At 44.5% G+C, this 26,635-nt stretch overlaps 1 protein-coding gene across 1 annotated transcript in view; it reads right to left on the reverse strand.

The window, feature by feature from the left end:
* The window catches only part of LOC123751855 (putative neural-cadherin 2), a 157,245-nt gene extending 130,960 nt beyond the window's left edge, over positions 1-26,285 (reverse strand). The window contains exons 1-3 of the mRNA XM_069333074.1: positions 25,020-26,285; positions 16,769-16,924; positions 15,527-15,703 (exon numbers count right to left, since the gene is read on the reverse strand). Coding sequence (XP_069189175.1) covers positions 15,527-15,703; positions 16,769-16,924; positions 25,020-26,285 — 1,599 coding nt within the window. The remainder of the gene's footprint in view (positions 1-15,526; positions 15,704-16,768; positions 16,925-25,019) is intronic.
* Between the last annotated feature and the right edge of the window lie 350 nt (positions 26,286-26,635).

The raw sequence follows: 26,635 nt of genomic DNA on the forward strand, positions 1-26,635 counted from the left end.
GAGGGGGAGGGCAAAGAGGAGGAGTAAGAGAAGGGTCATGAGAAAGAAGTGGAAGAGGAGGGGAGAGGGTAGGGGGAAGAGAAGGGGAGAGGTAAGAGAAGGGGGATGAGGGGTAGGGGTAGGAGAAGGGGAAGAGGAGGAAGGGAAAGACTAGAGGGAAGAATGGAGGGGGAAAGAGAAGGGGGTATGGGTATGAGAAGGGGGATGAGGAGTGGAGTGGGGTAAGAGGAGGGGGGATAGGTAAGAGAAGGGGGGATGTGGAGGAAGGGAAAGAGGAGGGGGAAAAGGGGAGGGGTAAGAGAAGGGGGCTGAGTGAGGAAGGGGAAGTGGAGGGGGAGGTTAGGTTAGGTCCTATGACCGAACCTAACCAACCCTACCTAACCTAACCTAACCTATCTTAACCTAACCTAAACTAACATAACTAAATCAATAATTTATGTTCTTAATATAATATAATAATAATATTTAAAATAAAACAATAGGAATCAATTTATTGAAAATAAAGAAAATTACTCGGCCTATTAAGCAAATCGGGCCTTGCATAATAGGCTGAGAAGTGCGTTCTGGCTACTAGGTACGACATATATATATATTTGAAACAAGGTTTCAAATTTTTTTTTTAGCCATTGCTTCGTGCAGTACGTTTTGGAAACTTATTTACATTCACACAAAATTACCTATCTAATGCGTGAAAACAAACGTTGCCACTACTTCCCAACACTTTCCAGATACGTTGTGGCAACCTTAAATTGTTTCCTAGGATGTGGTCAGACGGCGCCACCAGTTCCCATGTGGTCAGGGGCGCCACCAGTTCCCATGTGGTCAGGGGCGCCACCAGTTCCCATGTGGTCAGGGGCGCCACCAGTTCCCATGTGGTCAGGGGCGCCACCAGTTCCCATGTGGTCAGGGGCGCCACCAGTTCCCATGTGGTCAGGGGCGCCACCAGTTCCCATGTGGTCTGGGGCGCCACCAGTTCCCATGTGGTCAGGGGCGCCACCAGTTCCCATGTGGTCAGGGGCGCCACCAGTTCCCATGTGGTCAGGGGCGCCACCAGTTCCCATGTGGTCTGGGGCGCCAACAGTTCCCATGTGGTCTGGGGCGCCACCAGTTCCCATGTGGTCTGGGGCGCCACCAGTTCCCATGTGGTCAGGCGGTGCGCCGGTGTCCATGTGGTCAGGCGGTGCCGCCAGTGTCCATGTGGTCAGGCGGTGTGCCGGTGTCTATGTGGTCAGGCGGTGCCGCCAGTGTCCATGTGGTCAGGCGGTGCCGCCAGTGTCCATGTGGTCAGGCGGTGCCGCCAGTGTCCATGTGGTCAGGTGGTGCCGCCGGTGTCTATGTGGTCAGGCGGTGTGCCGGTGTCTATGTGGTCAGGGGCGCCACCAGTTCCCATGTGGTCTGGCGGTTCCGCAGGTGTCCATGTGGTCAGGCGGTGCCGCCAGTTCCCATGAGGTCAGGTGGCGCCACCTGTGTCCATATGGTCAGGGGGAGCTGCCGGTGTCCATGTGGTCAGGTGGTGCCGCCAGTTCCCATGAGGTCAGGTGGCGCCACCTGTGTCCATATGGTCAGGGGGAGCTGCCGGTGTCCATGTGGTCAGGCGATGCCACCAGTTCCCATGTGGTCAGGTGGCGCCGCCGGTGTCCATGTGGTCAGGGGGCGCCGCCGGTGTCCATGTGGTCAGGGGGGGCGCCGCCGGTGTCCATGTGGTTAGGCGGTGCCGCCAGTTCCCATGAGGTCAGGTGGCGCCGCTTGTGTCCATGTGGTCAGGGGGGAGCTGTCGGTGTCCATGTGGTCAGGCGGCGCCGCCGGTGCCCATGTGGTCAGACGGCGCCGCCGTGCCCATCTTATCTTGAGATGATTTCTGGGCTTTTTTTAGTGTCCCCGTTGCCCGGTCCTTGACCAGGCCTCCACCCCTAGGAAGCAGCCCGTGACAGCTGACTAGCAGCCAGGTACCTATTTTACTGCAAGGTAACAGGGGCATAGGGTGAAAGAAACTCTGCCCATTGTTTCTCGCCAGCGCCTGGGATTGAACCCAAGACCACAGGATCACAAGTCTAATGTGCTGTCCGCTCGGCCGACCGGCTCCCATGGCGGCTCCCCATGGGGCCAGGGGGAGCGTCGCTGGTGTAAATGTGCCATTACATAACTTTTCTCCCACCCAAAAATACATGGGTGTTATCATAATGGTTTGGTGTTTTATCCTGATAATTCTCTCCCTCTCTTTCAATCACATAACATGAAAATTAGAAGAGAAGTGTAGAGAAAGAAGCATATAACGGCGGTTGCAGGTGAATAGTTTAATAATCAATAATATATATAAATAAAAATGGAAACATTCGTTTGTTCATAATCGCTAATCTCCGATAGTTCTTCACCGATTGCTTTGAAATTTGCAAAAGACGTTCCATGCGCATCCGATCAGGTTTTTTATCTACATACTACATAGATGTCACGTCTATGATGGTAAAATTATTTTTTTTTTTTTAAACTTAGTTTTTTATGTTTGTGTGAGTTTCCCTCACATAGAAACTGTGTTTCTATGTGAGGGGAAATCTTCATAAACTCTTTACCGATTGCTTTGAAATTTTGACACAATGTTGCATGCGAATAGGCGCGTCTTTTTATATACCTACTATATTCATGCCTCACCTGTGACAGGTAAAAACATGAGTTTTTGAAAAACCGCGCCATCTGCTGCACATAAGACTAACACATGATATACTAAATAAGTGACGATTCCATTTCAATGTTTCCAGTTTCATTGACAAATTGAATTTTCATAAATTTTGATTTATTTTAATTTTGATATAACTATTTTGTGTGACATTGCGTTGGAATTGAGCTGTGTTGATTACCATACCGTTCATTTCGTGTGTATAGTTTATTTTATATTTTTACATTATTTTTCATTTTGTTTTTTTTAGCTGTTTTTCTTATATTTCAGTGATGAAAACATCTGGGGGCCAGATTCACGAAGCAGTTACATGTTCATCGTTCCTCAATCTTTGATGGCTTTGGTTACATTTATTAAACAGTTTAGAAGCATGAAAATTTGCCAATCAACAGATGTTAATGTTATAAACAGCCTCATGGGGACTCGGAGCTCATTAACTGTTTAATAATTGTAAACAAAGCCGTCAAAGATTGAGACAAGATGTACAGGTTCGTAAGTGCTTGTGTAACTTCTTCGTGAATCTAGCACCAGATCATTTGATGTTCTCAATTTTCTGATGGGACATCAGATCATTTCATCATCAGACGAGGGAGTGGGGAATGGTGGGAAGGACGAGGGGACGGGAGTGGGGGATGGTGGGGAGGACGAGGAGGCCGGGGAGGGGGTAATGGTGATGGGGGGACGAGGGGACAGTGGAGTTGGGGATGGTGGAGAGAACAAGGGGATGAGGGAGTGGGAGATAGTGGGGAGGCGAAGGGATGGTGGAGTAGGGATTGGTTAGGAGGACGAGAGGATGCTGGAGTGGGGATTGATGGGGAGGAAAATGGGTCGAGGGAATGAGGAATGGTTGGGAGGATGAGGGGACGTGGGAGAGAGGAATGGTTGGGAGGACGAGGGGCCGGGGAATCGGGGGGGGGGGAATAGTGTGGAGGACTGGGAGACAGGGGAAGGTTGCTGTGGGAACCACAGAAATGCGTGGTCGGGTACAGCTAGTCTATAAATATAAATGTAAAATGCTCGTTTGCTCAAAATCGCTAATCTCCAAAAGTTCTTCACCACTATCTTTGAAATTTTCTCACAAGTTTCCATTCGAATCCGAGCGGGTTTTTATATACATATTATATAGATGTTTCCCCCGTCTGTGGCATGGAAAAAAACATGTTGAAAAAAAAAACTGCGTTTTTTCATGTTAGGGAAATCTTTGAAACCTCTTTACCGATTGCTTTGAAATTTTGACACAACGTTGCATTCAAATGGCAATGTGTTTTTATATTCCTACTATATACATGCCTCACCTGTGACAGGAAAAAACATGCTTTAAAAAAAAAAAAAAAGAGTCATCTGTTGGACGTAAGATCAACTCACGCTGTAATCTCCGAAAGTTCATCACCGATTTCTTTGAAATTTTGACACAACGTTTCATTCAACAGGTATATAAAAACCCACACGTATTTACGTGTGTGTTTTTATATACCTCTATATACATGCCACACCTGTAACAGGTAAAATCATGTTTTTTTGAAAAACATAATGCATGTGTGTGTGTGTATGTGTTTGTGTGTGTGTGTGTGTGTGTGTGTGTGTGTGTGTGTGTGTGTGTGTGTGTGTGTGTGTGTGTGTGTGTACTCACCTATTTGTGCTTGCGGGGGTTGAGCTTTGGTTCTTTGGTCCCGCCTCTCAACTGTCAATCAACTGGTGTACAGGTTCCTGAGCCTACTGGGCTCTATCATATCTACGTTTAAAACTGTGTATGGAGTCAGCCTCCACCACATCACTGCCTAATGCATTCCATCCGTTAACTACTCTGACACTGAAAAAGTTCCTTCTTACGTCCCTGTGGCTCATGTGGGTACTAAGTTTCCAACTGTGTCCCCTTGTTCGCATCCCGCCAGTGTTGAATAGTTTATCCTTGTTTACCCGGTCGATTCCCCTGAGGATTTTGTAGGTTGTGATCATGTCCCCCCTTACTCTTCTGTCTTCCAGTGTCCTAAGGTGCATTTCCCGCAGCCTTTCCTCATAACTCATGCCTCTTTGTTCTGGGACTAGTCTAGTAGCATACCTTTGGACTTTTTCCAGCTTCATCTTGTGCTTGACAAAGTACGGGCTCCATGCCTGTGTGTGTGTGTGTGTGTGTGTGTGTGTGTGCTTGCATGTGTGTGATGGAGGCAAGCATTGTTTACAGAGAGCCGAGACTGCCATCATTCGTCACATGCACGATACAGACAGACACAGACGACTAGAATCGACTGAGAAGGCAGAACTCTCATTACCATCTGTTGCGCGTAATAGCAACACATGCTATACAAAATATGTTACAATTCTATTTCAATGTTTCCGGTTGCATTCATAAATTTATTTTTATAGATTTCGATTTATTTTCATGTTAATTTAATTATGTTGTGTGACCTTGTGTTGGAATTGAGCTGTGTTGTTTACCATACCATTCATTTGGTGAGTATAGTTTGTTTTTTATTTTTTATATTTTAATTTAATTTTTTAACTGTTTTTCTTATATTTCAGTGATGGGAACGTCAGGTCACTTGATGTTCCCAATTTACTGATTGGAACATCTGACCATTTAGGAAGGGGACAAGGGAGGGGGTTATGGTGGGGGAAGGACGAGGGGATGGGGAAGTTTGGGATATTCTGGGATGGTGGGGACGAGGGGATGGGGGAGTGGGGCATGGTGGGAAGGAAGAGGGGATGGTGGAGTGGGGGATGGGGGAGTGGGGCATGGTGGGAAGGAAGAGGGGATGGTGGAGTGGGGCATGGTGGGAAGGAAGAGGGGAAGATGGAGTGGGGGATGGGGGAGTGGGGCGTGGTGGGAAGGAAGAGGGGATGGTGGAGTGGGGAATGGTGGGGAGGCCGAGGAGACGGGTGATGGGGGGGGGGGAACCCAGCCACGCATTGCTGAGCCACAGCAACGCGTGGCTGGGTTCTGCTAGTCTATATAAATAGAAATGTAAATGTTCGTTTGTTCAAAATCGCTGATCTCCGAAAGTTCTTCATCGATTTCTTTTAAGTTTTGACACAAAGTTTCATTCGCATACGAGCGTGTTTTTATATACATACTGTATAGATATCACGCATGTGACAGGTAAAAACATTTTTTTGTGAGACATTGCGTTGGAATTGAGTTGTGTTGTTTATCATACTGTTCATTTTGTGAATATAGTCTATTTGTTTCATTGTTTTTCATTTCGTTTTTTAACTGTTCTTATTTTTCAGTGATAGGAACATCAAATCATTTAATGTTTCCATTTTTCTGATTGGAACAGCAAATCACTTGGGAATGCATCATACGAGGGAGTGGCAAATTGTGGGAGGACAAGGACAGGAGGGGGGGGGGCGATGGTGGGGACGAGGGGAAGGGGAAGGGGCTAATGGCGGGGAGGACGAATGTACGGGAGGGGGGGGGGATGGTGGGAAGGACGAGGGGACAGGGGAGTGGGGGATGGTGGGAAGGACGAGATGTCGGGAAACCGACACACTCAACCACACACACACAAATAAAACAGTCTCCCGTAGTCTGTATTCCCTTCAGGATGGAAAATGGGAGACTCCGTGACGTCATCGACTCCGTGACGTCATGGAAGTCATCGTATATTTACATTATGAAACATTGTTAATAGACTAGTTTAGTATCTAGAGTTAACAAAAAAGTATTCAATAAGACTGAATATAATTATTTACACAGTATTGTAGCTAGGTTCCCTTGTTAATGTAAAATTACTTTGAGAGAGGAACCAGCATAAGGGCGTTGGCCCCGGAGTGGGAGGGAGGCGCCCACATCTCAACAACAACAAAAAACCAGAACAGCCTACCACGCTGTATTGGCTCTAGAACTGGTGTAAACAGCTAGACACCCCATTTACGTGTCAACACCAGCTACACAGCCTAACAACATCACAACAACGACTGTATCCGTCTACCAAGTATTGTATATTATTCTAGTGCACTGAATAATATTGCAACCCATTCTCGCAAATTTAATAAGTCAATATTGACTTATTAAATATGTGCATAGGTGACATACTTAACATAATAGATACCCTTTAAAAGATTCATAGAAAACACCGACCATACCTAATATTGCAACCCGTTCTCGCAAATTGAATAAGTCAATATTGACTTAATAAATATGTGCATAGGTGACATACTTAACATAATAGATACCCTTTAAAAGATTCATAGAAAACACCGACCTTACCTAACCTACTTAGTATGTTAAGATAAGCATCTTATTGGTTCGTAATTTCAATTATTACCTAACCTATAATAGGTATAGGTTAAGTAATAATTGTAATTACGAAGCAATAAGATACTTATCTTAAGATACTAACAAGGTTAGGTAAGGTTGGTGTTTTCTATGAATCTTTTTAAGGGTATCTATTATGTTTAGTATATCACCTATGCACGTAGTTAATAAGTCAATATTGACTTTACGAATTTGCGAGAACGGGTTGAATATTGATGGGTAGATGGTTAGGTCATGGGAGAACCCCAAAAACACTGTACGTGAACCCCATTTATAGCCCTCACAGTTCATGCCATACCTGTAATTGATATGTTTAGGGAACTTTGATTAATTCCTTGCATCCCATACAGGTAAATTGTGAGAGGAGCTTCAAGAAGTTGAGCAGACAGTTGGTTCATACACATTAATATTGCTTGCCAAGCTTTGTTCTCCCCACAAGCCGCCATTACGTGGCAACAGGGGTCACAGGGCCACACCCAATCTGAGGTTACACTTACACGCCTTACTAGGCCCATTTTACTGGCACAGCTAAGACATTATACTATTAGTAGTAGTAGTCATAATTACTTATTATTAAGTAGATTAGACCACTACATGTGGTGTACTGAAATATAACAGATTAAAAGGTAAACAATTGGTAGTTTAAGAAGGAGCCATAACAAAGTGGTTTAGGCTACCAATTGTCCCTCCCAATAGTGTGTAAGAAGATTTCAGGCAGTTTACCAGTATATAGTCCACTCAATTAATTCTTACTTACTAAGAAAAATAAACAAGACATAACTTTATTTTATTAAAGTCAATTTGAAAAAGAGAGATTAGCTGCCTGGAATTTCCCCACATTAGTTTGGTCCTTCAAACCGGATTATTTAGTTCTTTGAAACTAGATATTATATATACATATAGTGCAATATTACCTACACACATTATAGCAGGAAGACACTGCTATATTTTTTGCATTTTTTCTAGCCTAACTTTTCAATCTCATAGCAAACAGAACTTACAACAACACTATTATTGTTCTGGCAGTACCAAAGGAACAATTGTGCTTTTTTCATTTCATTACAAGAGGTTGATAAGAGGCTACTTTGCTTATAAGTTACTTATAAATGTTTTTTGTAATTATTGCATTATTATTGCCATTACTGTAACATTTACTGCATGCCACATCATTTACTACTAATTCTTGCACAAGGGTAGAACATTTTAGACTGGTGTTGTACAGCAACCTAGTCTAATTTATTGTGCTAACCTGGTGTAAGGGTAAAAATTTTAGACTTGTCTAGAGTTGAACACATATTACAACCTAGCAAGTACATATTTTTATGCAGTATTTAAGACAACCCGAGTTGTGTTGTCAATATGATATGAATATAACTATAAGTATAATTTAACTATAATCATTTCACCTTTGAGTGTTAACCTGTGTCTCTGTACCAACCAAGAGTGATAATGATGGGCTAACTTGCGGATACCAGCATTGATACAGGTCTACCACTCAAATTATAGTGTATATGATTTTACAGTGTATATTTAAATAAATGAAAAGTAGCTCTAGTTCGGAAACTAGTGGCTTTACTAATACAAGTGCCATAAATAGTCCTGACACTAGTCTATACGACTAACAAGAACTTCCAAGATGTCTACTGTCAAAAATGTCCAAATAACCCTCACAGGATTGAGGGATCATTTATCACGGCAGATTAGCACATGTGAAGACATGAGTAAACAAACTCCAGTTAACTATGTAGCATTGGAAAATTATCTTAAGCTTACACGGAACAAATATGACCGTGTGTTGCAACAAATGAAAGAATATCAAGTTTTACTTCAGAATACCAGTGTTGGTGGAGAAACATTACAAGATGTTATACAAGAACATTCCGATTATGAAGATACAATGTTTAAAGAGTTGCAACACTTTGATGATATCATACATGCCCATAAAGCCAATATAAATATTGTAACCACAACTTCCCAGAACCAGACAGCACCAGAAGTCAAATTGCCATCACTTAGTTTACCAACTTTTTCTGGTACAGAAGACGAGAGTTGGGACGGTTTCTGGAGCAAATTTGTCGATTCTGTGGATTCTAATGCTAATGTACCAAAAACGACAACGTTTACATACTTACAGAGTGTCTTGAAGGATGAAGCGTATCAGGTAGTCTGTAATCTAAATCACACAAATGATGATTATGACAATGCAGTGCAACTCCTGAAAGATAATTACGCTAAACCTGAAAGGACCATCAGAATTCTGACACAGAAACTGTTAGACATTAAACCTCCAAATAATACTGCAGTCTCACTCCAAGCCTTCAGATTGGAGCTTGAGTCCATGCTCAAGGCACTTAAAAATAAAGTGAACTTGGATGAGTCAGACTGGATAATACAAGTCCATATGGCACGAAAATTACCCAGGGACATACTGGATAAGTTGTTTGTATTCGTAGGTAAGTCATCCTTGACTGTAAATGAGATTACAAAGGATTTACAAACCATCATAGAACGAGAAAGAGTTAATCCAGAAGGAAAGACGACATCTAAACCTACGTCTGCTACTAATAGTAAACAACAGAGTACAAACAGTACTCCAAACAAAGCTAAAACATCTTCCCCCTCCACAAAGTGGAATCAGGGCAGTGTAGGAACATATGCAGTTGGTCCCTCCAAACCTACAGTTAACGCGTCACCCACAACGGTGACTCCTCAAGATACTGTTAATGTCTGGAGACCATGTGTGTTTTGTGAGCAATCACATTCCATGTACAATTGCAGACGCTACCCTGATCGTGCAACACGCATAAAACGACTCAAGGAGTTACATAGATGTAGCAAGTGTATAAGGGAACATCATCCCAACAATTGCACAACTGCAATGCGCATCTGCAATAAGTGCCATAAGGGTCAACATCATACTGCACTTTGTGGGGACACAAGTATAAAGTCTCCCAAACCACAGGAGGAGGAAGGAGCTACAGCATCAGTAAAGCTTTGTACTGTGTTACCTGACATAAGTGTCTTCACGACAAGGTCTAACCATAAATTAGCTCTACCTACTGCACGATTGATCATTAGAAATGGAAAGAATAAAGCCACCGTACGTGGATTATTTGATCAAGGGTCCCAACTGATCTTTATATCCAAGGAGTTGGTAGATAAACTGAAACTTACACCTGTAGAGGAGACACGGATAAACATAGCAGGATTCCTGACTAACTCAGGAGCCCGAACTTACAGGGTAGTACGACCCACAGTAAGATTAGGAGGTTATGTACGAAAAGTACCAGCACTGGTAGTAGATAGATTCCCAACAGACCTGTATATAGAAGGTCTAGGAACAACAGCCAAATTCCTGGAAGAAAAGGGAATTCCTTTGGCTGATAACATTACATCGGACAACCTTTCCAATATTGGAATCCTTATGGGATCAGATGTCTACCATAAGTTTATCATAGGAAAGGAAGATTACCATGGTATGAACGTGTTACCATCTGCAGGTGGCTATTTACTAACAGGCCCAGTATTACGGCTAAAACAACCCGCACCTGTGGATCACCAACATGCCAACACAGTAATGGTTGCATGACTAGGAGAACAGTCTCCACTGCAACTCAGAGACATTTCCGAGGATGAGCTTGATCCCCCAGTATATAAGTTATGGGACCTGGCAACTCTCGGCATTGTCCCTGAACAACCTAGCCCAGATGATGACTGGACTTATAAACAATACCTAGACTCAGTTATCTACAGAGATAATCAGTACTGGGTCAGGTTACCATGGAAGCTGAATCACCCTCAGCTACCCATCAACTACTTCATGGCACAAAATCAATTAAGATCACAGGTGTTACGTTTACAAAGACAACCTGAGAACTTGAAGTTGTACCATGAAATAATACAGAAGCAGCTCGATGACAAATTTATCGAAGTTGTAACAAATGATAACCCAAAGGAAGGACATTATCTGCCACACCACCATGTTCAGAAGAATTCTGCTACTACCCCACTACGGATAGTATTTAATTGCAGTGCTAAGATGGGGCAGAATAGTGTTTCGTTAAATGACTGCCTTCAAACTGGCCCTAGCCTAACACAAAGGCTTTATGATGTGCTGTTAAAGTTTCGTATAGGGACTTATGCATATACGGCCGACATTAGCAAGGCTTTCCTTAGAGTAGGTCTTCAAGAAGAAGACCGGAACTACACAAAGTTCCTATGGATTAAGGATCCTAATGATCCAAACAGTGAAATAATCACTTATCGGTTTGCGTCTGTTTTGTTCGGAGCCACAAGCTCACCATTTCTGCTTCAAGCTACCTTGGACACGCACTTGAAGAAGTCCAATAGCCCGAACAAGACAGAAATTAGCGAAAACCTGTATGTGGATAACTTTCAAGGAACAACCAACAGTGAAAGTAAGCTGTTGGACATATACCATGAGGCCAATCGAGAATTAATGGGAGCCAATATGCCTCTCCAGTCTTGGGTCTCTAACAATGACAAATTAAAACAACTGATCACAACTGAATTTCCCGACTACCAAGTACCCGAGATGACAAAGGTACTAGGTGTCCAATGGAACACGACAACCGATCAGTTGACAATCAAGTCAGTGGAGACAGATACCACTAACTTAACAATGAGAAAATTGCTATCACAAGTCAGCAAACCCTTCGACCCATTAGGCTTATTAAGTCCAATACTAATTAATGGGAAGATGATAATACAGGAATGTTGGCAACAAAAGATAGGCTGGGATGATCTTCTAACACCAGCCCTACAGGAAAAATGGCAAGGGTTAGTGAAAGATTTAAGCATCCTAGAGTCTGTCAAGTTCCCTAGGAACACAGTAGTAAATGAAAAGGACCCAATTAAGCTGCATGTATTTTGTGATGCCTCAGGAAAGGCTTATGGTACAGTAGCTTACCTGGTCTCAAATGGGCAAGCCAATTTGCTCACATCAAAGGCCAGAGTGGCACCTTTAAAGAAAAGATCACTGCCACAACTGGAATTAACAGCCTTACTGCTAGGTGTAAGATTGGCTCATTATCTGATCAAGGCCTTAAGCCACATCCACTTTACAGAAACAGTAGTATGGTCAGATAATGAGGCAGTGCTACAGTGGGTTAAAAACAATAACAGTAAGAATCCTTACGTGAGTAACCGCATTAAGGAAATACGAGAGTTGTCAGCAGGGTATAAACTAAGATATGTACCTACTAAAGAGAATCCAGCCGACTATCTCTCCCGAGGCCTGACTTTACGGCAATTAACAAAGGCAGAGATGTGGTTCAATGGACCTCAGTGGCTAATCAGCGACCAGTGGCCTGAACAAAAGCCGCAAGTCATTGTGACCAATGTCACTGTTCCCACTGAGAACCCGGAACTACCTCGGACTTTGGTAATTGATCCTGCTCGGTACTCTGAACTGAACAAACTTGTAGGTGTCACCCAAGTAGTGTTTGATTTTCTAAAGAAAATAGGAATCAAGCATAAATTCCCTAGTGCCTTAAGGTACTGGGTTAAAAGAGCTCAGACCGACACATTCGGGACAGAAATTGACAATGTTCCTAAGAAGCTACAACATGATCTGGGTCTCTGGTTAGACACTGACAATTATAACTTGATAAGATGCGGAGGACGCTTACAACATGCTGACATAGATCTGGAAGCAAAAAATCCAATATTGCTCCCTCGTCACCACATAGTAAGCAAACTAATTGTGTTACATATACACAAATACTGCACTCTGCATGGTGGGGTATTAGATACTCTCACAGAATTAAGACAACAGTACTGGCTACCCCAAGGTAGACAGACAGTAAAATCCATAATCAAATCCTGTGTTGTATGCCGGAGATACGATGCCAGAGTGTGTCCATATCCTGGCCCTCCTCCACTTCCGAAGGAACGAGTCGTACATATTCATCCTTTTGAGACAACAGGAGTAGATTTCACAGGAGCACTAACACTGACAGGCACTAAAGACAAGAAACCAGTAAAGGCCTATATCTGTCTTTTTACTTGTGCCACAACAAGGGCAGTCCATCTAGAAGTGACTCCCGATATGAGTGCCGAAGCATTCTTACAGGCTTTCCGCAGATTTGCTTCACGTAGATCTTGTCCCAAGTTAATGATTTCAGACAATGGGTCCAACTTGGTGGCAGGAGAAGCATGCCTGAGGAAAATCTGGACACACCCAAAGGTACGCACAGCCCTAACTCAACGGCAGTGCTATTGGAAATTCATACCTCCCAGAGCACCATGGCATGGAGGCTTCTATGAACGGATGGTTGGTACGGTGAAACGGTCTTTACGGAAAACCCTACACTGCCATAAGATTGACCTTCAGGAGCTTCAAACAGTAATCATAGAAATAGAAGCACGAGTTAACAACCGACCACTTACCTACCTCTCTGATGATGTTTTGCAGCGTGAACCATTAAGTCCAGCTCATCTGATGTATGGGAGACCTCTCAAAACACTTGTGTCCCTTACGGATGAGGAACCAGAGGATCCTTCATATGTCAAAGAGAGTGATTTGGTTCAACGTTTCAAACATCTTTCAGGGGTGATAAATCGGTGGAATGACGTATGGACTCGTGAATACCTAACAGCTCTGAGGGAGTATCATTACGGGGCAAACAATCCCTATAACAGAATTAACTTGAACCCTGGTGACATAGTTCTGGTGGATAGTGATGGACCACGCTCGGAGTGGCCTATAGGAGAAATAGTCTTTGTTCATCCAGACAGCCAGGGCATCTTGAGAATAGTGAAAGTAAAATGCAAAGGCAACACTACTCTCAAAACTTTAGAGAAATTAGTACCTTTAGAACTGGCCAGGAAAGAAGACGTACAACGACTTCCAGCACCCGATACGCCAGTATGGGACATACGTCCCCAACGGACTGCTGCACAACAATGTAAACTCAAATTAAAGCAGCACTATAATTCTGAGGGAGAAGAATAAAGTGATCGCAGTCCTTACCGGGACTTCGACCCGTGTTCTGCCCCCTGGGAATTATGTCGGGAAACCGACACACACAACCACACACACACAAATAAAACAGTCTCCCGTAGTCTGTATTCCCTTCAGGATGGAAAATGGGAGACTCCGTGACGTCATCGACTCCGTGACGTCATGGAAGTCATCGTATATTTACATTATGAAACATTGCTAATAGACTAGTTTAGTATCTAGAGTTAACAAAAAAGTATTCAATAAGACTGAATATAATTATTTACACAGCTAGGTTCCCTTGTTAATGTAAAATTACTTTGAGAGAGGAACCAGCATAAGGGCGTTGGCCCCGGAGTGGGAGGGAGGCGCCCACATCTCAACAACAACAAAAAACCAGAACAGCCTACCACGCTGTATTGGCTCTAGAACTGGTGTAAACAGCTAGACACCCCATTTACGTGTCAACACCAGCTACACAGCCTAACAACATCACAACAACGACTGTATCCGTCTACCAAGTATTGTATATTATTCTAGTGCACTGTTTAATATTGATGGGTAGATGGTTAGGTCGTGGGAGAACCCCAAAAACACACTACGTGAACCCCATTTATAGCCCTCACAGTTCATGCCATACCTGTAATTGATATGTTTAGGGAACTTTGATTAATTCCTTGCATCCCATACAGGTAAATTGTGAGAGGAGCTTCAAGAAGTTGAGCAGACAGTTGGTTCATACACATTAATATTGCTTGCCAAGCTTTGTTCTCCCCACAAGCCGTCATTACGTGGCACCAGGAGGCACAGGGCCACACCCAATCTGAGGCTACACCTACACGCCTTACTAGGCCCATTCTACTGGCACAGCTAAGACATTATACTATTAGTAGTAGTAGTCATAATTACTTATTATTAAGTAGATTAGACCACTACATGTGGTGTACTGAAATATAACAGATTAAAAGGTAAACAATTGGTAGTTTAAGAAGGAGCCATAACAAAGTGGTTTAGGCTACCAATTGTCCCTCCCAATAGTGTGTAAGAAGATTTCAGGCAGTTTACCAGTATATACAGTCCACTCAATTAATTCTTACTTACTAAGAAAAATAAACAAGACATAACTTTATTTTATTAAAGTCAATTTGAAAAAGAGAGATTAGCTGCCTGGAATTTCCCCACACGAGAGGACGGGGAGAATGGTGGGGAGGATTAGGCGACAGGAGAGTGAGGGATGGTAAGGAGGACGAGGGAACGGGGAGTGGAGAATGGTGGGGAGGATGAGGAGACGGTAGAGTGGAGGATGGATGAGAGGACGAGAGTAAGGGGGGGGGGAATGGTTGGGGGGACGAGGGGACAATGAAAAGGGGAATAGTGAGAAGGACGGGGGACAAGGGAAGGTTGCTGAGGCTCATGCTCATTGCTGAGCCTCAGTAACGCACATGGCCGGGTACAGCTAGTAATAAATAATAATAATAATAATAATAATAATAATAATAATAATAGTAATATATAATAATAATATGACGAAAGTAAAGGAAAATGAATGAATCTGGGTAACAGATCTATTCAACGGAAAACGGGGGAAGCTATGATCAACAGCAGAAACATCTGGTTTCTGGGCATCACTCACCCCATCTCTGTCCCGGGCGACGAAGGTGGCGAGGAGGGTGCCCGGGGGCGTGTCCTCCGGCAGGGTGAGGTGGGCCTGGTCGCTGCTGAAGGTGGGGGTGTTGTCGTTGTCGTCCACCAGTCGCAGGTTCACCCAGGTACCGTCAACGTGATACTTGTCTTCCCAACCGTCGTTCCCCTAATATAAAACATGTTAGAAGGGAAGACTCTTCTTTGCTGACTAGTTGCAAGGGCGGAGATATGCAGAGTTCCAGTGATATATATCCTTATGACAAGTGTGTGATGGAGACGGATACATGAGCAGGGTTTTCTTTTGTGTGTGTGTGGTGGAGGCAGGTAATGTTTACAGAGAGCCGAGACTGCTATCACTTGTCACATGCAACATACAGACACAGAAGACTTGAATCGACTGAGAAAGCAGAACGGTCATTGAACAAGCTGTTATACAATACAGTATACAGTACAGTACATACAAGTTTATATACAGTACAGTACGTACAAGCTGATATACAGTACAGTATGTACAAGCTGATATACAGTACAGTATGTACAAGCTGACATACAGTACAGTATGTACAAGCTGATATACAGTACAGTATGTACAAGCTGATATACAGTACAGTATGTACAAACTGATATACAGTACAGTATGTACAAGCTGATATACAGTACAGTATGTACAAGCTGATATACAGTACAGTATGTACAAACTGATATACAGTACAGTATGTACAAGCTGATATACAGTACAATATGTACAAGCTGATATTTAGTACAGTACCGATATCTGCTTATCAGTACATATTAAATGCTACGATAAACAAAATGATCATCAATAAAAAATTTAATAAATAATTATATAAATAAATTTCCTCCCCGTAATCTAATAAGTCCCTCTATCATAAGACAAAATTGAATGAGAAATTAATTTTTTCGTTTTTTAACAAGATTTCTTTGATCGTTAATTGTGTCTGCGAGCTTTCAAAAAACATCATTACGTTTGTATTATTTAGCGATGTAAATAACGCAGTATGCGGGCACAAGGCACGAGGTTAGAGGTAACAGCCTGCTTGATGAAAGGCAGTCTTCCAGCCCGGGTCCTCGTTCCAGGATAATGATAGAGAGATATATATGGCACAGTTGAATACAAACATGTTATTTCAGCATGACTTATCTGCGGCCTGAGTCAATAATATGCCTCACCAACGCTGCAATAGGCAAGGGGGTGGGCGGGTAACCATACCATGTCTGTCACTTGGACTCTGAAGCGGAAGCCTCGTCTGTGGCTGGGGTTCTCGTAGTCGAGGGGCGCGACGGAGCGCAGGTCGCCACCTGGGCTCCCTCGGCGGCGACCCTCCACCCGGAACAGCTGCCAGCCTCGCCCACTTCCTGGCACCACCTGCAGGAGGCAAGCATCGAATGTTCCGTTAATGTCATAATGATAGTTATTTTTCTGAAGGTACACACACACACACACATACACACACACACACACACACACACACACACACACACACACACACACACACACACACACACACACACACACACACACACACACACACACACACACACACACACACACACACACACACACACACACACACACACACACACACACACTATCATATCTACAGTTTCAAGTGTAGATATGATAGAGCCCAATAGGCTCAGGAATCTGTACACCTGTTGATTGACGGTTGAGAGGCGGGACCAAAGAGCCAGAGCTCAACCCCCGCAAACACAACTAGGTGAGGACACACATGGTCAAAGGAAGAGCTAGATAGTAAACGAGAAGGTCTTATAACAATAATGAGAGAGATCACAGCGAGAGCGGATAATGATAGTTTACGACTGTTGATAGTAGGCGACTTCAACTTGAAATCCATAGACTGGGAAGCATATGAAGCTAAAACAGAAGATTTTTGGACCTGTAAATTTGTAGATCTCATCCTGGAAACATTCTTGTATCAACATGTTAAACAAGCTACGAGGATGAGGGAAGGGGACGTTCCCTCCATGCTAGATTTGATATTTACCAAGGAGGAAGAAATATTTTACATTCAGTACCTTTCTCCCTTGGGTAAAAGTGACCATGTCTTTTTGGGAATAAAGTATGCAATGCGTTATAATCTGGAAGAAAATAAGAAGGTTGATGCAATTGAAAAACCTGACTTTAGGAGAGGACATTATGGCAACCATAGAAATTTTTTTAGTGAGTATAATTGGACAGACTGGTAGCTAGGTAAGGAAGTGAATGAGATGTATGTCAAGTTTTGTGAAATATAAGGTTTTGTGATAAAGGCACAACAAATTTATACCAAAACAGAGATGCAGAACTAGGAAACAGGATTGGTTCAACAGAAATTGTGAGAAGGCCAGAGACCAAAAGACACAAAAATGGAATCAATACAGGAAGAGGCCAAACCCCCAAACATACCAGCGATACAAAGATGCGAGAAACAACTACACGGCAGTGAGGAGAGAGGCAGAAAGAAATTTTGAAAAAGGGATTTCAGACAAATGTAAAACAGAACCAGGTCTATTCTATAGATTCATAAACAACAAATTGCAGGTAAAGGATAATATTCAGAGGTTGAAAATGGGAAATAGATTCACGGAAAATGAAAAGGAAATGTGTGAAACATTAAACGGAAAGTTCCAAAGTGTGTTTGTATAAAATGAAATCTTCAGGGAACCATATACAATAAGAATTCCAGAGAAGAACATAGAGCACATATAGATGTCTAGAAGTGGAAACACACACACACACACACACACACACACACACACACACACACACACACACACACACACACACACACACACACACACACACACACACACACACACACACACACACACACACACAAGCACACACAGCCTGGTAGCCTAGTGGATAGCGTGCAGGACTCGTAATTCTGTGGCTCGGGTTCGATTCCCGCACCAGACGGAAACAAATGGGCAGAGTTTCTTTCACCCTGAATGCCCCCTGTTACCTAGCAGTAAATAGGTGCCTGGGAGTTAGTCAGCTGTCACGGGCTGCTTCCTAGGGTGTGTGTGTGTGGTGTGGAAAGAAAGAAAAAAAATAGTAGTAGAAACAGTTGAGAGGCGGGCCGAAAGAACAGAGCTCAACCCCCGCAAGCACAACTAGGTGAATACACACACACACACACACACACACACACATTCTTCAGGAAATTCTTCAGGAGTCAGAGAAAGAAAAAGACTTGGGGGTTTATATCACGCCAGACCTGTCTCCTGCAGCACATATCAAGAGGATAACATTAGCGGCATATGCCAGGCTGGCCAACATACGAACAGCATTCAGAAACTTGTGTATAGAATCATTCAAAACTTTGTATACCACATATGTCAGGCCAATCCTGGAGTATGCATCCCCAGCATGGAGTCTATATCTAGTATAGGATAAGACTAAACTGAAAAAGGTTCATATGTTTGCTACTAGACTAGTACCCGAGCTGAGAGGTATGAGCTACGAGGAGAGACTACGGGAATTAAACCTCACTTCGCTGGAAGACAGAAGAGTTAGAGGGGACATGATCACCACATTCAAGATTCTGAAGGGAATTGATAGGGTAGATAAAGACAGGATATTTAACACAAGGGGCACACGCACAAGGGGACACAGGTGGAAACTGAATGCCCAAATGAGCTACAGAGATATTAGAAAGAACTTTTTGAGTGTCAGAGTGGTTGACAAATGGAATGCATTAGGAAGTGATGTAGTGGAGGCTGACTCCATGCACAGTTTCAAGTGTAGATATGATAAAGCCCAATAGGCTCAGGAATCTGTACACCTGTTGATTGACGGTTGTGAGGCGGGACCAAAGAGCCAGAGCTCAACCCTCGCAAACACAACTAGGTGAGTACAACTAGGTGAGTACACAGGGGAAGATGAACCAGCCATGCTTTATCTGATATTTACCCTAAATGATTGGGATATAAGGGAAGTTAAGTTGAAAGCCCCCTTGGGAATGAGTGATCACAGTGTATTGATCTTTGAGTACTTGGTAGAGCTAGGATTTATCTCCCCAAAAGTAAAACTAGGAAACAAAAAGCTGGCGTACCGAAAGGGGAATTATGAGGAGATGAGAAGTTTCCTAAGGGATATACTATGGGACACAGACCTCAGAGATAAGTCTGTACAAGACATGATGGATTATTTCACCCAAAAGTTTCAAGAGGCAGTAAACAGATTTATCCCGGTCCAAAAGGAAAAATCCGAGAAGCAAAAGAATCCATGGTTTAATAATTTAATTTAATTTTGCCCCGAGGGGCGAGTTTATTGGGCAGCGCCACTCATCTTGTGAGTGGACATACCGCCATAGCAGAATGTACAACACTCCCCAATAGAAAGAAAACCCGCTGGTTGTTCATCCTGTCACTTGTACCCAGATACAGCTGGGACTTGCTTAACTGTCTCAAGTGAACAGCTCCTCAAGCAAGAAGATTAACATTTATCAACCCTTAAAAGCTTAAGTTATCTTGCGGGTGCAAAATGGGGAAATCTTTTAAGAACAGTATCAATATTTGACAAATAGTGTTTTCCTAACTCAAACAATGTGGGGTTTATTATTCTACACATATTCCTAATGTCTCTCAGGTGTTCACATTCATGTAGATAGTGGTCAAGGAGTTGTCCATCACTCTCACTACAGATTCTGCAACTTCGCTGATCAACTGTTGTTTCCATTCCAAATCTCCATGGATATTTGTATCCAAGACGGATTCTCGCTATTACTGATTCTCTCCCTCGTCGTCCTCCTCTTCGGCCATAATGATTGGGATTGCCAGCTGCAACCATGTTGTACCATCGTACAGATTCACTGGTTTGTGCTTCTATCCTCCTTTCCTCAGTTACCTTGTCTCGGTGATGTTGCCTGATAATACCTGTAATTTCTAGTTGAGTCGTGGGTATGAAGTATTCAATATGGTCTCCTTCAGCGCCTTCAGCAGCCAGCACATCTGCTCGTTCATTCCCACATATTCCAACATGGGAGGGGATCCACAGAAACTTGATGACTCTTCCCTGATTGGTAAGTACTCTCACAGCTCTCTTAATTTCAGCGACTATTGCAAGATTTTCTGCCTGATTTTTACTTAGGCTTTGCAGTGCTGCTTTTGAATCGGTGCAAATCACTGCACCATTAGTGTTCCGTTCAAGAAACCTTAACGCCATAACAATGGCAGTTAGCTCTGCTTGCGTTGAAGTGGCATAGTTCTCAATACGTGCTTTTTCTTCATTTCTGCGTTGGAAAGTATTATCCTTGATTACCGTGTATGCTGCACCAGCCCTGCCTTTGACCGGATTAGATGACCCGTCAGTGTAGATTTGATCTAGTTCATCTCCGGCTTGTTTATAAATTTCCTCGAGATACTTGTGCCTCATTTCTTGTGGTATCATGTTTGATTTTTTCATTGCCAATTCATTGATGATGATCTTGCATGAGACATCCTCCATGGGAGGTAACCTCTCTACAGGCTGGAGCTCACGGGCTTGCTCAGGCAGGTGAAGCTCTTCAAGGTAGCAGACTGCTCTGTGATGCCACTTTTTGCTTCTCCTGTTTCCCCCTGAAAGTAGCACAGAGCTCAGTTTTTTCTTAGCAATACTTAGCTTTTAACACTGGGAAGGGACAACTCCTCTCGTAGATTAGACGTTTTGGCAGTTCTTGGAACTCCAAGAATGATTGTCATGGCTTCATTTTGAATGCTTTCAAGCCTTTTCATATCGCTTTGGGAGTAGGTGCACAGAACTGGTGCGGCATAGTCTATGACGGAGTGCACATAGGCTGTGTACATCATTTTAAGCACGCCAATAGAGGCTCCATGTCCATTCCAGGTCATAGCTTTCAGTGCCCTGAGTCGACTTTTGCATGTTCCTATGAGTTGATTGAGCTCCTCTTTCTTTCCCTTGTTAGAGCCGACAGTGACGCCAAGGTACCGATAGTGGTCAACCCATTCAAGTGTTACACCATTAATTTGCAGTTCTACATTTGCTCTCCGCTTGTGATGGGAGTATGCCTTCGTCTTGTTTGTGGAGAGAGTGAAACCGAGCTCAATACATTTCCTTCCAAGGAGTTCAATGGACTGTTCAATTTTTCCCAAGGTGGGAGCTTGTATTAGGACATTATCTGCATATCCCACTTGTTGTGTTCCTTCCGGAAAATCAATAATTGCAATGGCGTTCATAAGTACATTGAATAGTGTAGGGCTTAAGACTCCGTCTTGGGGGGTCCCGAGTTCCATATTCATTGTTCTGGAGACTGCTCCATTGAAGCAAACTTTGGCTTTCCTTCCTGTGAGGTAGTCTTCAACCCATTTCATGAGTCTCCCCTTGACACCCATGCATGCAAGCTCGTCCAGGATCGCAATCCCCTGTGCTTTGTCGAAGGCTCCTTTGATGTCAACAAATACAGAGTACCTAGCCGTGTCATTAGCCAAGTAATTAACTATACAATTTGCTGTGCTCCGTCCTTTAACAAATCCATTGACCCCCTCCCCTAACCTGCCTATTTTGTGTAACAGTCGGTTTAGGATGATCCTTTCAAGCATCTTGCAAGTGCATGACACGAGACTGATAGATCTGTAATTACCAGGGTCATTAGGCTTCGGTATGGGAATAATTATTGCGTGTTTCCATTGTGTGGGCAACACTCCACTTAGGAATGACTTGTTAAACAGGTAGAGTAGTGGATTCCCAGACACTTCACACAGTGCATTGAGTATGTCGTAGGTGACGCCATCTTCACCAGGTGCTGTACTTTTACCCTTTTTCATAGCGCCCCTTACTTCTTGGGCTGTGATTGGTTCCCCATATTCGTCATCACTAGACAGTGCTCTTGTTATCCTAATTCTTCTGTCATCATGTCGCAGGAGCTGTTCCCTGCTGATTTCTGCAGGGAGAGAGGAGGAGGATGCTGCATCACTCCACTTGTGAATTAGTTCCTCAGCCTTACCCTGGGGGTCTTTGTGAGCCGCAGGCCGGGCTCTGCCACCCTTAGCTATCTGAATTTTTGCCCACACTTGTCTTGCAGATGTTTCCCGTCCAATAGAGCTAGTGAACTCAAGCCATTGTCTTTCCCGCTCTTTAATCTTCTCTTCCCTGGCTACTTGACACACAGTTTTAAACAACTCTTGGTTACTTTCAGTGGGATGTCTCCGGTACTCTCTACTCATGTCTCGCACATTTGCGCTAAGCATCTTTATGTAATCATTCTCATACCATTTTATTTTCTTCCTCTGAGGGTTACTTCGCCTAGGCGTACGGCGCGGAACTCTTAGACAGCTCTCAATTTGGTGATTAAGGTCATCAAGAAATGTGTTAATGTCTTCTGGGATTTGGTATTCTGTGAACCAGTCACTCATCCTGTTTATGAAGTGCGGCCTCATATCTGGTCCGAGTGATAATCTTTTTCTTTTATTTGTCTCTTTCCTTCTCTTGCTCATGTCGACGGTGGTAATCAGTGCCCAATGGTCACTACATAAACTGTGCACAATGTGTGTACTGGCATCCGTGTCCTGTGCATTCAGCAGGAGAGCATAGTCTAATCTTCCTCCTCTGAGGTGAGTTGGCTGTTCATCACCCAGGACTCTAAGGTTTTCACTTCCCCTGACAAAGAGTGACAGTTTCCGTCCATTGACATTGGATTGATGACAGTTGGCACCAAAGTGTGGGTGTCTGGCATTCAGGTCACCAACCAGCAGGGTAGGGTCTTCATTAACAAACTCAGGCAGTGTGTCAAGGTCAAGTTTACTCTGTGGGACATATAGGTTGATTATATGTAGGGCATTATTGTTTAAGTAAAGGGTTACTCCCAGTGATTCAAACTCATCCCCCATGTGCAGGTCATCAATAATCTGTGCGGGAATGTTGTTATTTACAAAAGTGATGAGACCCTGTTTTCTTTCCCCAGAGGGCAGGGAGAATTTGCGATAACCGCTGAACCTTGGGTTGAAGTCATCACCTACCATCGTCTCCTGTAGCACTATGACGTCAGTTTCGTGTTCACGGACGTACTGTATGATGTCATTAATTCTATTGCGAACTCCATTACAGTTCCATTGCAGTATAGTGAGATGTTCTTTATTGTGATTATCCATTTTGAGGTTGTCATCAGCTGCACGTGTGTAATTATTATGTTCACATGTGTCATCGTGTATTCCATGGTGTGTGGTGTCACTGTGTGCACTGGTGTTACTGTGTGCACTGGTGTTACTGTGTGTACTGGCGTTACTGTGTGCACTGGTGTCACTGTGTGCACTGGTGTTACTGTGTGCACTGGTGTTACTGTGTGTACTGGCGTTACTGTGTGCACTGGTGTCACTGTGTGCACTGGTGTTACTGTGTACACTGGTGTCACTGTGTGCACTGGTGTCACTGTGTGCACTGGTGTTACTGTGTGCACTGGTGTCACTGTGTGCACTGGTGTTACTGTGTGTACTGGCGTTACTGTGAGCACTGGTGTTACTGTGTGCACTGGTGTTACTGTGTGCACTGGTGTTACTGTGTGCACTGGTGTTACTGTGTGCACTGGTGTCACTGTGTGCACTGGTGTTACTGTGTGTACTGGCGTTACTGTGAGCACTGGTGTTACTGTGTGCACTGGTGTTACTGTGTGCACTGGTGTTACTGTGTGCACTGGTGTCACTGTGTGCACTGGTGTCACTGTGTGCACTGGTGTCACTGTGTGCACTGGTGTTACTGTGTACACTGGTGTCACTGTGTGCACTGGTGTCACTGTGTGCACTGGTGTTACTGTGTGCACTGGTGTCACTGTGTGCACTGGTGTTACTGTGTGTGTACTGGCGTTACTGTGAGCACTGGTGTTACTGTGTGCACTGGTGTTACTGTGTACACTGGTGTCACTGTGAGCACTGGTGTCACTGTGTGCACTGGTGTCACTGTGTGCACTGGTGTCACTGTGTGCACTGGTGTTACTGTGTACACTGGTGTCACTGTGTGCACTGGTGTCACTGTGTGCACTGGTGTTACTGTGTGCACTGGTGTTACTGTGTGCACTGGTGTTACTGTGTGCACTGGTGTCACTGTGTGCACTGGTGTTACTTTGTGCACTGGTGTTACTGTGTGCACCGGTGTTACTGTTTGCACTGGTGTTACTGTGTGCACTGGTGTTACTGTGTGCACCGGTGTTACTGTTTGCACTGGTGTTACTGTGTGCACTGGTGTTACTGTGTGCACTGGCGTCACTGTGTGCACTGGTGTCACTGTGTGCACTGGTGTCACTGTGTGCACTGGTGTTACTTTGTGCACTGGTGTTAATGTGTGCACTGGTGTTACTGTGTGCACTGGTGTTACTTTGTGCACTGGTGTTACTGTGTGCACTGGTGTTACTGTGTGCACTGGTGTTACTGTGTACACTGGTGTTACTGTGTGTACTGGTGTTACTGTGTACACTGGTGTTACTGTGTGCACTGATGTGCTGGTGTCCTGGTTGTGTCTGCTGACGTACCTCGGCAGTATGTGTTGCATCATCTTGCACTAGGCTCTGGCTTGCAGGTCCTCCACTTGATGGACTCTGCCGTTGCAGGATTTGGAGGATGTGTTCCTGAGTCGTCTTAATCTGGCAGAGGGCTTTCTCATGTTCCGTCTGCTTTTGCAATATTTGGTGGACGACTGGATGAGATTTTATCATGCAGTCTAATATTGCTGCCACACAAACCTGAGTGACGACCTCCAGGGGGTCAGGAGTGCCTGGAGGGGGAGGCGGATGGGAGACAGTGGAGGGGTCTGATTCATTGGTATGGATTTGGAGGGTAGGTGGTGGTGGTGGTGGTGTGACACCGTGGGTAGAGATTGAGGTATGGGTGGGTGGGTTCCCTGGTGGGGAGAGAGGTGGGAAGGCCTCAGAGATGGGGGAGCGGTGGTGGCTGGCTATACCGCCCCCACCCCACGCCTGATTCCCCACCCCACCCTGGGTTCCCCTGTTCACTGAGTGATCACTACCCCAGACTGTTGTCGGTCTACTGTGAGCTGGACCCTGGGCTGGTCCCTGAACTGGACCCTGGCTTGCTGTGGTACTGTCAACTGTGCCATTCCCGCCCCTGTTCACTGGTCCACCTGCGGTTTGATTCGGTGGTTTCGAGCCCCGCCATGCAGGCCTCGCCCTGCAATACCTGTTCCAAGCATGGTGGGGTTGCTTGCAGTTGGCAGATTTAGGTGTTACCCCGCCACCTCCACCCGATGCAAGCTTAGCTAGGCACTGCTTAGTGTCGTGAGATCCACTGCAACACCCACACCTAATTGAGCGATCACATTGCCACGTTCTGTGATCCCACCGCTGACAGTTGCCACACAAGGACGGGTTGCCAATATACCTCTCCACTTTGCGCTCCCTCATGCCTGGTATTTGAATGACTTGCGGCAGGTCTCCCTTCCACATAGCAATTGCTTGATTTTTGAGCAGTCCCCCTGGTCCAGTGTTGCGCGCGACCCAAACAATCTGTTCATAGTCCTTGAGAAATTCCACGTCAACATGAATACTATAGTTCTTAATTATAATTTTAGTTTGTCTTGTCTGTGGGTTTGCTTCCAACAATTTAACATTCTTACCTTGATACTCGAGACTGGTCTTTGTGAAGTACTTCAGGGCACTGTGCCCCTGCACCCGTGCACTAACATTGCCACCTACACACCTGGTCTCTATACGATACTCTGCTCTGTGGGCGCGGGCGGCCTCAATAATCCATCTGTACTTCTCTGCTGCTGTCAATCCCATTGCAGGAAAGATTAGGGTGTGCCACTCACTGTCTTCGTCTTGTCGTTGTTGTTGTGTTGAGGTTGCTGGTGCTGCTCACCCTGTCGCTGTGACTTATCCCGTTTCTTGCCACTTCTGCCTTGGACTAGGCAGTAACCTTCATCGTCTGTTGTAGAGTCACCTGTACCAGTACTGTTGGAGGGCCCCGGGTCGGGATCCTCACCGGAGGGCCCCGGGTGGGAATCAGCACCCCTGGGGCTCCCGGCGGGGGGGCCCCGTCCCCGCCGGGGGGTGGCCGTTATGGTTCCCGGGTACACCAGCCATGGTCACTTCTTGTCTCGAAGTCTTACTCCTTGTGTCAACAGCCATCT

This window comes from Procambarus clarkii, chromosome 29, assembly GCF_040958095.1.
Source record: "Procambarus clarkii isolate CNS0578487 chromosome 29, FALCON_Pclarkii_2.0, whole genome shotgun sequence".
Classification (NCBI taxonomy): Eukaryota; Metazoa; Arthropoda; class Malacostraca; order Decapoda; family Cambaridae; genus Procambarus; species Procambarus clarkii.